General features: G+C 43.7%; 1 protein-coding gene across 1 annotated transcript in view; it reads left to right on the top strand.

Moving 5' to 3' along the window:
• CALCR (calcitonin receptor) overlaps nucleotides 1-13410 on the top strand; it is a 366429-nt gene that overhangs the window by 261659 nt on the left and 91360 nt on the right. Inside the window, exons 5-6 of the mRNA XM_040431198.1 lie at nucleotides 555-667; nucleotides 11554-11645. Coding sequence (XP_040287132.1) covers nucleotides 555-667; nucleotides 11554-11645 — 205 coding nt within the window. The remainder of the gene's footprint in view (nucleotides 1-554; nucleotides 668-11553; nucleotides 11646-13410) is intronic.

Raw genomic sequence — 13410 nt, 5'->3', positions numbered from 1 at the left:
ATTTGAAAACCATGGCTGATTTATTTCATTTTTTTCAAAAATAGTGCCTTTCCTTTCCACAGGTTGTGTCTGGTATTGCAGCTTCATTCCATTTGAAGTGAATGGGGATGAGTTGCAATACCACACAAAGCATATGAACAGGTATGGTGCTGTTTCTAGAAGAAAGCTGCTGTTTGCAGATATCTGTAGTTTTGCCTTTGCAGTCTGTCTGTGTCTCACTGATGAATGGGTTCTCTGGTCCATAAGGCCCTTGAAGCAGGAGCAATAGAACATGCCTCCTCACTCCTCACTGTCCTAACTAACACTTCCCTCCCCTAGCAGGAAGTAGGACCATTCCACTTCTACCAAGAGGGGAGGAATTGGGTGGTTAGCCCCATTCCTGATACCAAACATACCTCACCTGCTGGTGTACAAACCAAGCATTTGCAGATACCTCCCAATACTAGGGTACTGCAATACCTGTGTTCTAAATGATAGTTGGGGTGCACCGATTTTGCCAAGAAGCTTTAGGTTCCAGCTCTGCCCCTGACTCAAATGATTTCTTTATTTAACAGAAAAAGCTTCAAAATATTGTGACGAGAAGGGAAACTGGTTCCAACATCCCGAAAGCAACAGGACCTGGTCCAACTACTCCATGTGCATCAGCTTTACCAAGGAGAAGCTGAAGGTAAGAAGATGACAGGGGTACGGGTCACTTATTGCAGTGCATGTAGCTGTCAATATGGAGGGAGGGGGTTGTGCCTCACTCTTTGGGGGGAGGAGAGGCTGTGGCTGTCACTTTTATTTTGGGTTCTTTGGATTTCACTATTATTAGGGGTATCCGTGGAAGTTACTGATATTGGGGTTTTGTGACTTTTATAGCTATGGAGGTCCAGTGGCTCTAATTGTGTTTGGGCCTGTCACTGATATTAGGGGTCCTGTGCCTGTTACAATTATGGAGCTCACGTACAGTCGTGGCCAAAAGTTTGAGAATGACATAAATATTGGAAATTGGAAAAGTTGCTGCTTACGTTTTTATAATAGCAATTTGCATATACTTCAGAATGTTATGAAGAGTGATCAGATGAATTGCATAGTCCTTCTTTGCCATGAAAATTAACTTAATCCCAAAAAAACCTTTCCACTGCATTTCATTGCTGTCATTAAAGGACCTGCTGAGATCATTTCAGTAATCGTCTTGTTAACTCAGGTGAGAATGTTGACGAGCACAAGGCTGGAGATCATTATGTCAGGCTGATTGGGTTAAAATGGCAGACTTGACATGTTAAAAGGAGGGTGATGCTTGAAATCATTGTTCTTCCACTGTTAACCATGGTGACCTGCAAAGAAACACATGATGCCATCATTGCGTTGCATAAAAATGGCTTCACAGGGAAGGATATTGTGGCTACTAAGATTGCACCTCAATCAACAATTTATAGGATCATCAAGAACTTCAAGGAAAGAGGTTCAATTCTTGTTAAGAAGGCTTCAGGGCATCCAAGAAAGTCCAGCAAGCGCCAGGATCATCTCCTAAAGAGGATTCAGCTGCGGGATCGGAGTGTCACCAGTGCAGAGCTTGCTCAGGAATGGCAGCAGGCAGGTGTGAGCGCGAAGACTTTTGGAAGATGGCCTGGTGTCAAGAAGGGCAGCAAAGAAGCCACTTCTCTCCAAAAAAAACATCAGGGACAAATTGATTTTCTGCAGAAAGTATGGTGAATGGACTGCTGAGGACTGGGACAAAGTCATATTCTCCGATGAAGCCTCTTTCCAATTGTTTGGGGCATCTGGAAAAAGGCTTGTCCGGAGAAGAAAAGGTGAGCGCTACCATCAGTCCTGTGTCATGCCAACAGTAAAGCATCCTAAGACCATTCATGTGTAGGGTTGCTTCTAGGCTCACTCACAATTTTGCCCAAAAACACAGCCATGAATAAAGAATGGCACCAAAACACCTTCCAACAGCAACTTCTTCCAACAATCCAACAACAGTTTGGTGAAGAACAATGCATTTTCCAGCACGATGGAGCACCGTGCCATAAGGCAAAAGTGATAACTAAGTGGCTCGGCGACCAAAACTGTCACGAGTTGGAGGTCCCAGGAGAGACCTCTGCGTCGTCAAGCAAAAACAAATGGAAATCAGGTACAGACACACAAGAGTTTATTGCACAAACAGAATCCAAGGAGGGAAACACAGGGAAATTGAGAGCTCTATGTACCGCCCGCACAGTGGGAGGAAAACCCCCACTGCGCCACTGTCTAGTATTACTCCAGAGGGGCGTGACTAAGCAACTCCTGGTATTCACTAGGGCCCCAGATGGTAGGGTTAGGCTTTTCCGCAGGGAGCAGCCAGGGTCCACTCTGGAGCATGAACTAGACAGTGACAACAGTAGCAAACAGACAACAGGTACCAGAAGGTACCGACGGTACATAGGCAAACATAACAAACAGGCAACTAAAAATACAAGCAGGAGTTCACGCAAGGGAACAGGAGTGGCAATGAGCAGAGAAGGACTAGCTCCACCAGTGGTATACTGCGTGGCCTTGCCCATAGCACTCTGCAGCAAGGCACGCTGCAGCAAGCGCTTGCTGAACAGAGACATATAACATAACAAACAGGCAAATACAAACAGGCAACTAAAAACACAAGCAGGAGTTCTAGCAAGGGAACAGGAGTGGCAATGAGCAGAGAAGGACTAGCTCCACCAGTGGTATACTGCGTGGCCTTGCCCATAGCACTCTGCAGCAAGGGCTTGCTGAACAGAGACATATAGCATAACAAACATAACTGTCAGAACAGATAACAGAAACACAGGAAAGAGGACGTCAATGAACAAGTAGGAAACCCACAGAGCACAGACAGACAGACAAACACGGATCCGATGGGTCAGCAGCATGGGAGAGTGAGTACAAACAAGGAGCAGGACAAGACAACACACACCAGGAGAGCTGACACAGAACTGAGGAAACCTCAGCCTTATATACAGGTTCCATGGGTGCAGCAGAGAGGCCACACCCATGGAGCAGACATAGGATTAACTCCTAATAGGAACACAGGGGAGTTAACCCATAAAGAATCACAAACACACAGGAACGGAACTTCAGCGAGAGCATAGACAGAAGGTCACAGCCAGAGGTAACGACTGTGACAAAAACGTTTACATTTTGGGTCCATGGCCTGGAAACTCCCCAGATCTTAATCCCATTAAGAACTTGTGGTCAATCCTCAAGAGGCGGGTGGACAAACAAAAACCCACTAATTCTGACAAACTCCAAGAAGTGATTATGAAAGAATGAGTTGCTATCAGTCAGGAATTTGCCCAGAAGTTGATTGAGAGCATGCCCAGTCGAATTGCAGAGGTCCTGAAAAAGAAGGGCCAACACTGCAAATACTGACTCTTTGCATGTAATTGTCGATAAAAGCCTTTGAAACGTATGAAGTGCATGTAATTATATTTCACTACATCACAGAAACAACTGAAACAAAGATCTAAAAGCAGTTTAGCAGCAAACTTTGTGAAAACTAATATTTGTGTCATTCTCAAAACTTTTGGCCACGACTGTAGATGTCAAGGAAGTGCTTTGACTGTCACGGTTATTGGGGGTTCTGTACCCATAGGTGTTATTGGGAGCCCTGTATCTGTTACTGTTTTTGGAGTCCTGTTGTGGCTTTCATGGTTATGGAGGCCCTGCAGCTGGCACTGTTACTGCTTTTCCTCTAGGTATGGAGATTATATTGCTGTCACTCTTAGGCTACTTTCACACTTGCGGCAGAGTGATCCGGCAAGCAGTTCAATCGCCGGAACTGCCTGACGGATCCGACAATCTGTATGCAAATGGACAGCATTTGTAGATGGATCCGGATGCGGATCCGTCTTACAAATGCATTGCAAGAACGTATCCGTCTCTCCGGATGTCATCCGGAGAAACGGATCCGTTATATATTTTTTTCACATTATTACCAGTCTGCTCATGTGCAGACCGGAAGGAGGGATCCGGCATTGCAGTATTTTTAATGCCGGATCCGGCACTATGACATTTCAATGTAAATTAATGCCGGATCCGGCATTCCGGCAACTGATCCGGAATTCTGGACGGGGAGAATACCGCAGCATGCTGCGGTATTTCCTCCGTCCAAAACGCCGTTCAGTGACAGAAACTGAAGACATCCTGATGCATCCTGAATGGATTTCTCTACATTCAGAATGCATGGTGATGAAACTGATCAGTTCTTTTCCGGTATTGCGCTCCTATGACGGAACTCAGCGCCGGGAAAGAAAAACGCTAGTGTGAAAGTACTTTATTAGGGTCTGTGTCTGTCACTGATTTTGGGGATCCCGTTATGCTTTTCCTGGTTATGGAGTTCTTGTGGCTGTCACTGTCCTTGGGGGTCCCGGGGGTGCCATGGATGTCACTGTTATTGCGGTTCCTGTGGCTTTTATGGTTATGGAGGTGTAGTAGTCACTGTTATTGGGGGGTGTATATTTGTGGGTGTTACTGAGTGTCTGCCAGTGTATTTGGGGCTGGGGCTCCTAAAATGTAGGAGTAAAGTGGGTGTCACTGTTATGGAGGTCACTGATGGTTCCATAGCTGTGACTCCAATTGGGAATCCTTCGTCTGTCACGGTTTTTGGGGAGCCTGTTGTGACTATCAGGGTTATGAAGGTCTTGTGGCTGTGGTTGTTATTGGGGACCTATGGCTCTTACTTTTATGGAGGTGTTGTGGCTGTGGTCGTTATTGGGGGTCCTGTTGCTCTTACGTTTATGGAGGTCTTGCCATTGTCTTGGGATACCTCTGGCTGTCACTGTGAATGGGGGTATCTGTGGCAAACAGCGATGCAGTGGTTTTGTACCCGTCACTGATATGGGGGTTTTCTGCCTGTCAGTTTTTTGAAGGTCCTGTGGCTGCCACTTTTATGAGGGGTTTCTATAACAGTCACGAATATGGGGGTCTTGCGGCTGTCACTGTTATGCGGGTGTTGTGGCTGTCACTGGCATGGGAGTCCTGTCACTCTCAGTGGGTATGTGCACTATTAGTGGGTCTTGTGACTGGCATTGCTATTGGGGGTCCTCTTTCTGTCAATGTTATGGGGACTTATTGTAGTGCCAACAATAATATGGGGGTACTCTGGTGATACTATTAAAAAGGAAAAAGGAAAAAAAAATTGCTGCCCCATTTTAGTGACCCTCAGTCTTCTGTAGGTCTTCAGAAGCTTCCATGTTATTCCAGTAGACCTCCTTTCGTTTGGCCCCTTTAAAGAGGTATTCCGCCTTTAATGATAACATTTATGTAGATAATAGGACGTTGAACAATTTTCTAATATACGTCTATTTAAAATTTTGCTTGCAGACCTTTATTATTTCCATAGAGTAGCCTCTCCCAAGGAAAAAAAAATGGTACGGCCCATCCTGTAAAATGCATCCATGGAAGAGGTGGATAGGACTAAACATGGCGTCAGTCATGTGACCTGGCTTTCAGTTATCTGCCCAACAGGGGAATAGTAATGTATAGAGGAGGAGAACATATACCATATATACAGTATTGCTACCTGCAGCAGCTTAACAGCATGTCTGTCAGTCTCCGTGTAGAAGCAGATCTGTATCTGTTGTGTTTGATTTTTTTAACAGTAAATTTTATTTAACGACATGACAACATCGCCTAGAGACAGACAGCCATTTTACAATATCACCTAGAGACAGGCAGCCATTTTACAATATCACCTAGAGACAGGCAGCCATTTTACAATATCACCTAGAGACAGGCAGCCATTTTACAACATCACCTAAAGACAGGCAGCCAGGTAAATACACAGAAGTGACTTAGTTACCGTAATAACCACAAAAGAAATCACTATTCCACCACTAGTCCTATTTACTAATCACATGGATATGTCCTGTGTGCTGACCCAGCACATATATGTCATGTAACACTGCTGCTTACTGAATTTCAGGGATTATATGAGGTAAATAGAGTCACATGACTGATTCCATGTTTCAGTTAGGCCATGAATACATTACATGGGACTGATACATGGGCTATACCATTTTACTGCATATAGGGGTAAACTGCCCAATATAAGAAAGGTATGTATGTGGAATTTTTAATACATGTATATTAGAAAACTGTATGATTTCCTGTTATATAACTGGAATACCCATTTAATGGTCTTTACTAGCAGTACCCCATTGATTGTACCCTGCAGCGTCTCCCGTGTAGTTTCCTATTCATATCCCGCCATGGCGTTGATTGTTATTATGACTCGAGCCCCATCCCTGAGAACCCTAAATATTCTCAGAGCCAAGTCCAACCCTACAAAATGCTGCCTGAGGACTAAAGACAAGGACCTCTTCTTGTGCTAGGAGTCAGTTCTTGAGGCTTCCGTTATTTTTCTTCCTGTAACATTTTTAGGATCCTGAAACCTAATTGTTTCTCAGCTTCTCGAGGAGTCTTAGTTAATGTGGTAACGACACGTTTTCAGGGCAGGATTTGCATTCTGAAGCCAGATGTTCCTTCTTATTGACTTAGGCTCTCCAAACACTGGATTTTCTTCTAATTGTTTGTTTTGGAGCATAGTATCGGTCAACAGCATTTGATTTTATAGCTTTAAAAAATTTGGTACAGCTTCCATTCCAGCAACCCGACCTAGCTTACTCAGTCTCCTGAATGGTAATTCTGCCTGAAAAAGCTCAGCTGACATATGTGTTCAAGTAAACACTTGGAATCCTCATAAAATAACAATTCTGGAGCGCCTTTCAATAAAACACGGTGTTCCTCTGTTATTCCTCCTGAAACTGAAGTGAGAAATGGGTGTTACCGTTCAGATTGTCACACTGTAATGGTATCCGATAGGGTAGGGGCACATACTATTGACAAAAAGAAGAGTAACCCCCCCCCCCAGTTGTCAGTCTATTCGTATATGTGCAAGAGGAATAAAAGAGGAATGGCACCATGCAAAGAAAAGAGGCTCCAGAATGAGGGATTCAAATGTTTACTAATACAAATCAGTCGGGGAACCTGACAGGTACATTACAGCTACCCCACTCAGCTCTCATAGTCTCCTGAATGGTAAATCTGTCTAGTGGTGCTGTGAAGGGGATGTGCAGCGAGCCCCTGAGGAGCCAGTGCAGAGGATGGGAGTGGTAGTGGCCCTGATGAAGTATCGTGTCCGGCTGTACTCCCTCAGGCCATTGCTCCCTGGGGATCAGTGCAGTGGAAATATACAGTAGTTTAAAGAATGAGGCCAGAAACAGGGCCGCACCGCCAATTAGGAGAGGAGAGGCGATCGCCTCAGGCAGCGCGGCGGGGCAGTGAGAGAATAGCGCTTCCATTGTGGAAGAGCTCATCTCTGTATATTCAGCGGTATCGCTGCCCTCAGGATACAACTGTAGGCTGCAGTGTGGCACAGGAGCGTCGTCTCCCTGCCCCGCTCCTTCTGATAGGCTTCAGGCCTCGTGCCTGTAGCCTATCAGAGGCCTGCGCAATGACGCCATTATCATCGCGCTGCCTGAGCCGGGCCACATACAGCGCGGGACACAGGCCGGAAGAGGCCTGCATCGCATCGCTGAAAGTGCCATGGAGGTAGGTAAGTATATATATTTTTTATTTTACACCCTATAGTTTTGTAAAATTAAGGAAGGGGGAAGGGAGCATTATGGGGGACAATATAAGTGAACTTTATTCTGGCACAGACTATGGTGGGCACTATATAGGGGAATTCTTATTCTGGTACAGATTATGGGGGGCAATATCAGTGCACTATATAGGAGAATTTTATTCTGGCACAGATTATGGGGGCACTATATAGGGGAATTGTATTCAGGCACAGATTATAGGGGCACTATATAGTTTTTTATTTATTCTGGCATAGATTGTAGGGGGCACTATATAGGAGAATTTTATTCTGTCATAGATTGTGGGGGGCACTATGGGGAAGGGCAGAGGAGCACTATGGGGGCATCTACTGGGGGCACGATATAGGAGTATTTTAAGCTGGCACACATTATAGGGGCACTATGGGGACATTATCTCTACTGGAGGCACTAAGAGGGGGTACTTTTGTAGCTGGCACACACAAGGGGGCTTTGGCCCACGATATGGGGGCACTATGGGGACATTGGCTATACTGGGGCCACTGAGAGGGTGTATGGGGGCATTTTTTTGTACTGGCACACAATGGGGGCATTTTTTTTGTACTGGCACACATTATGGGGACATTATTTTGTACTGGCACACATTATAAGGGGCATTTATACTTTTTCTGCAGTATAATATTGGGGAGCACAGCGGCACAGTATTGGTGGATGACAGGATGGGGTGTTCAGAAGATGGGAGGATGATGGAAAAGTAGGAAACTAAGATGTCTGTATGTCAGACTCTGCAGAGATGAGACACGGCTGAAAGAAATCATCATGGTGGTCTGGTCTGAAAGGAGAAGATGAGGAAAGAGAATATCTACATCAGAGGAGAAATCACTGGATGTAAGAGGTATGTGGCGCTGTATTACCCTGTATGTTTTATAGTGCTGTATATAATGTTAGGAGGGAAGAGGTTAGGTTGAGAATTTGGCATGGGGGTGGGGAGGTGCTGTTTTAATTTTTGCCTCAGGCAGCAGAAAGGCTAGATGCACCCCTGCAAGTAACGAAGTTATGGTGGCAGGTTGGATGACTGCAACTTAGCACTTGTGGGTATAAGTGTCCACTGTCAGGTTCAAACTTGAGCTTTACATTGGTCTTTGTCTCTGGTTTTGGGTGACGGGTGTGTGAGTCGTAGTCCCTCACCTTGTAGCAGGGTCTGAAATGCAGGTTTTAGCTGTTTTTCCCTCTGCTGTCCTGTCTCTCAAATGTTTTCTTGAGGCAGGATCAAGTTGATCTCTCTGGAGAATCTCTATAAGGAGATGGAGCTCTGCAGTGTGCTTCCTCTCTCTTCTCTTGCTGTTCTCCCCTCTTGGCAGTAAGCAGGACCAACCCACTCCTACCATGAGGGGATGCTAAGCCCTGTTCCTGCCAACATTTTGCCTTCCATATTTCCTACTGGGATGTACGACCAAAACATAAAATACTCTGTGGACCTGTCTGTTCAGGTAGATGCTAGTATTCCTCATAAAACAACAATTCTATAACAAATTTCCTTAAATGTAGAAATAAAGTGACAACTGGTTGTTTTTATTCTGCTTGTCACAATGCAAAGATGTTGAATGTCGGCACCCTATGATGACACGTCGGCTTACCAGTGCGTACTGAGCTGCTGCCGAGTCATGAGCATGCGCCTAACCCCGGCCTGTTAAAGGGCTAGTTCACATTAGTTGCCCCCAATCCAGCTATTGCCAGTGTGCCACCATCTTCATTAGGGTCCGTCCTACACCACTGTGGGCCTGAGCAATAAGGTCCAGTCAGTCTGGTAAGGTTTGCTCACCGGAGCACTGCAGCCTCTGCAAACAGCTGATCGCTGGGGGTCGGGCCCCCAACGATCTGTCAGTGATAACCAATCCTGAAGATAGGTTACCAATATGTCACTCTGGGGAAACTAATAATAACTAAATAATAATATAAAGAAATAAAAAAGAAATGCAAATGTCTGTACAAATTATGTCGTCGGGCAGACTGGAGGAATTTTTTTTTCCTGCAGTTAAATTTCATTGTGCATATTTCTATAATATCAAATATAGGGGGGGAAAAAACTGCGAAATACTAATTTCTCTATCATTAGTGCAGAGGAACGCTTCCATCTGGGGGAGAACATGAATAGTTCTGCATAATGACCCATAACATTCACAGGATCCATTTAGCACCTGCTGATGCGAAGCTCCCCGCACATCTAAATGCACTTTCCATGAGCCTGATAGATATGATGAGCAATGTAATAATGTACAGGCATATTACAGGCTAATTAAATATATTAAATGTGTTTAGAGCCGTGCGGGAAATTGTCTCCGAGGAGGGTGGCCTTGTAAGTGACGTCAGACTGGCCCAAATTAGCATATATTATCTATAGACCAAAATAATGAACAGCTCCTTAAACATTATACAAAAAAAGTCGACACCGCAATATAAGAAAACAAGAGGAATATTACAGTAAATTAACCTTTCAGCAACATTTTGTTTTGTTTTTTTCCCCAGTTCTATAGGTCCAAAAATGTGTGCAGATCTTTTTAAAATATGTCTTTAAAGTTGTGGGGTCACTGTGTACATACATTACATTACTTATCCTGTATTATACTCCAGAGCTGCGCTCACTATTCTGCTGGTGCAGTCACTGTGTACATACGTTACTTTACTTATCCTGTACTGATCCTGAGTTACATCCTGTATTATACTCCAGAGCTGCACTCACTATTCTGCTGGTGGAGTCACTGTGTACATACATTGCATTACTTATCCTGTACTAATCCTGAGTTACATCCTGTAATTTACTCCAGAGCTGCACTCACTATTCTGCTGGTGAAGTCACTGTGTACATACATTATATTACTTATCCTGTACTGATCCTGAGTTACATCCTGTATTATACCCCAGAGCTGCACTCACTATTCTGCTGGTGCAGTCAATGTGTACATACATTACTTATCCTGTACTGATCCTGAGTTACATCCTGTATTATACTCCAGAGCTGCACTCACTATTCTGCTGGTGGAGTCACTGTGTACATACATTGCATTACTTATCCTGTACTAATCCTGAGTTACATCCTGTATTATACTCCAGAGCTTTACTCACTATTCTGCTGGTGCAGTCACTGCATACGTAAATACATTACATTACTTATCCTGTACTGATCCTGAGTTATATCCTGTATTATACTCCAGAGCTGCACTCACTATTCTGCTGGTGGAGTCACTGTGTACATACATTACTTATCCTGTACTGATCCTGAGTTATATCCTGTATTATACTCCAGAGCTGCACTTACTATTCTGCTGGTTGAGTCACTGTGTACATACATTACTTATCCTGAATTACATCCTGTATTATACTCCAGAGCTGCACTCACTATTCTGCTGGTGGAGTCACTGTGTACATACATTACATTACTTTTCCTGAATTACATCCTGTATTATACTCCAGAGCTGCACTCACTATTCTGCTGGTGCAGTTACTGTATACATACATTACTTATCCTGTACTTGTCCTGAGTTACATCCTGTATTATACTCCAGAGCTGCACTCACTATTCTGCTGGTAAAGTCACTGTTTACATACATTACTTATCCTGTACTGATCCTGAGTTACATCCTGTATTATACTCCAGAGCTGCACTCACTATTCTGCTGGTAAAGTCACTGTGTACATACATTACATTACTTATCCTGTACTGATCCTGAGTTACATCCTACAGTATATTATACTCCAGAGCTGCACTCACTATTCTGCTGGTGTAGTCACTGTGTACATGCATTACTTATCCTGAGTTACATCCTGTATTATACTCCAGAGCTGCACTCACTATTCTGCTGGTAGAGTTTTAGCGCACATAAATTACTGATTGCTGTACATATCCTGTATTCTCAAGGGATTAACTTGCTTTATGAAATACGTTACTGTATTTGCTTAGCCCCCTCATGATCTCTATTTCTCCTCCTAGAACGCCTATATCCTGTACTATATGGCCATAGTGGGACATACCTTGTCCATCATCTCCTTGCTAATTTCACTTGGAATTTTCTTCTATTTCAAGTAAGTGCCCCCTGCATGCAGCGCTGTGACTCTAATTTTTCGCTTCTGAATTTCTGAGCTCTATATTAATGGAGAATGTGAGGTTCAGCATCTTGATGTATGCGTAGAGGTCACACCCGCTCGCCAGGTAATGGAAATCGCTAGTTGTGCCTTTATCGAGCGCAATCCACAAAACACAAAGGTAATTTCATATGTCGAGGCTAGAAAGAATTTTTTCACAGATTTAAAGGGAATGTCAATGGTATGTACTGTATGTCATTGATTAGATGTAAGTCTATAGGAGAGAAATAATGGGGAGCATTTATCAGACTTGGGTAAAGTAGAACAAACATTGATCATGATAGACCAAAAGAACACAGACATATATAGATGTATGCGGAGGGGAGGGTGGGTAATGTGCGCTAGGGGGGGAAAAATCCCTAATATGTCCTTAACTAATGCCTCAACCCACAGGAACACCCTGATGCTGGGTGGCCTGTGGTCCCGTGACTGCCCTATCTCACCCTCGCAATGCCCTAAATATTTCCGACGCGTTTCCTCAGTAACTGGTTCATCAGGGGGAAAAATGGGGCAAAAAGTGAAAAGTACTAAACAAATTGGTCCAGAAAAAAATACACAGTAACAAACTGATAATCAAACCACAAAAAGCTAACCATACAGTTAATACATTAAATATCCGAAGCATCTATTTGCAGATACATCAATCAATACACGTGATCAGGCCTAAAACTCAAGAAACATTGATTGTAAACCGTTCCCAATCTGATAGAAAATGGTGTAATAACCCAGTAGACCGTGTAGATGTTAAACCATAGGCAGTTAATAGTCCCTTACACAGCACTGGTATTACCTTGACCAAATCATTAAAATGACACATTGAAAGTGGGAATCCTTAAACCAGAGATTCAAATACATATGATGATAAGAAAAAGAGTGCGTATATATCAGGCCCCTTAAAGTGTATAACAACCATAAAAATAATCGACACATATGAAGTGGATGTTACCGATATAAGGAAACCCCAATGTTGCTGAGGGTCACCAAAAGATTATTATTTATTATTTCAACAGGATAATACTCAATGCCGATATAAATGACCAGATAATATGCCCCATACAATATGAGTCTGAAAAACTATAGGCCAACATAAACCATTCCCACACCAGAGACACTTATTAGGATGGTATCATAAAAAGCACGAGAAAGTTAATCTTTTGTTTAAACCAAGGGGAGACTCAGGAGATCCGAAACGATATATCCATTCGGATTCGTTTTGTAGAATTAGTCGATTCCAGTCACCCCTTCTCTGTGACTGGAATCGACTAATTCCAGTCACCCCTTCTCACCCCTTCCTTAACAAGTTTCAATGCCGAGAACCTGAGGACCTCAGGTTTCCCCCCATGGACCTCTAACACGTGATTAGCCACTGGTGTATTGTTTCTTTTGATGACATCATTAACGTGTTCACACACTCTTCATCACAATTCTCTAAATGTTTTCCCTATGTAATCCTTTGGACATAAGCATTGGCACTGATATACCACTCCCTTACTTCTACAGTTAATCAAATCTTTGATGATATATTTACATCCAGTGGTGGAACAGGTATTAGTTTTAGTGTTGGAAATGAAGCTACAGGCTCTACATCTGCCGCATTCCTAAAGGCCTACGGTCAAGCCATGTGCCCGCCTGTTTGGGGCTGGAATAATGACTGTGAACAAGACGGTTCCTCAAGCTTCGCCCTTTGCGGAAAGTGATGCTCAGC

This window comes from Bufo bufo, chromosome 5 (assembly GCF_905171765.1).
Source record: "Bufo bufo chromosome 5, aBufBuf1.1, whole genome shotgun sequence".
Taxonomy (NCBI): Eukaryota; Metazoa; Chordata; class Amphibia; order Anura; family Bufonidae; genus Bufo; species Bufo bufo.
The sequence above is the reverse complement of the archived record's forward strand: the minus strand, read 5'-3'. Positions and strand labels throughout refer to the sequence as shown.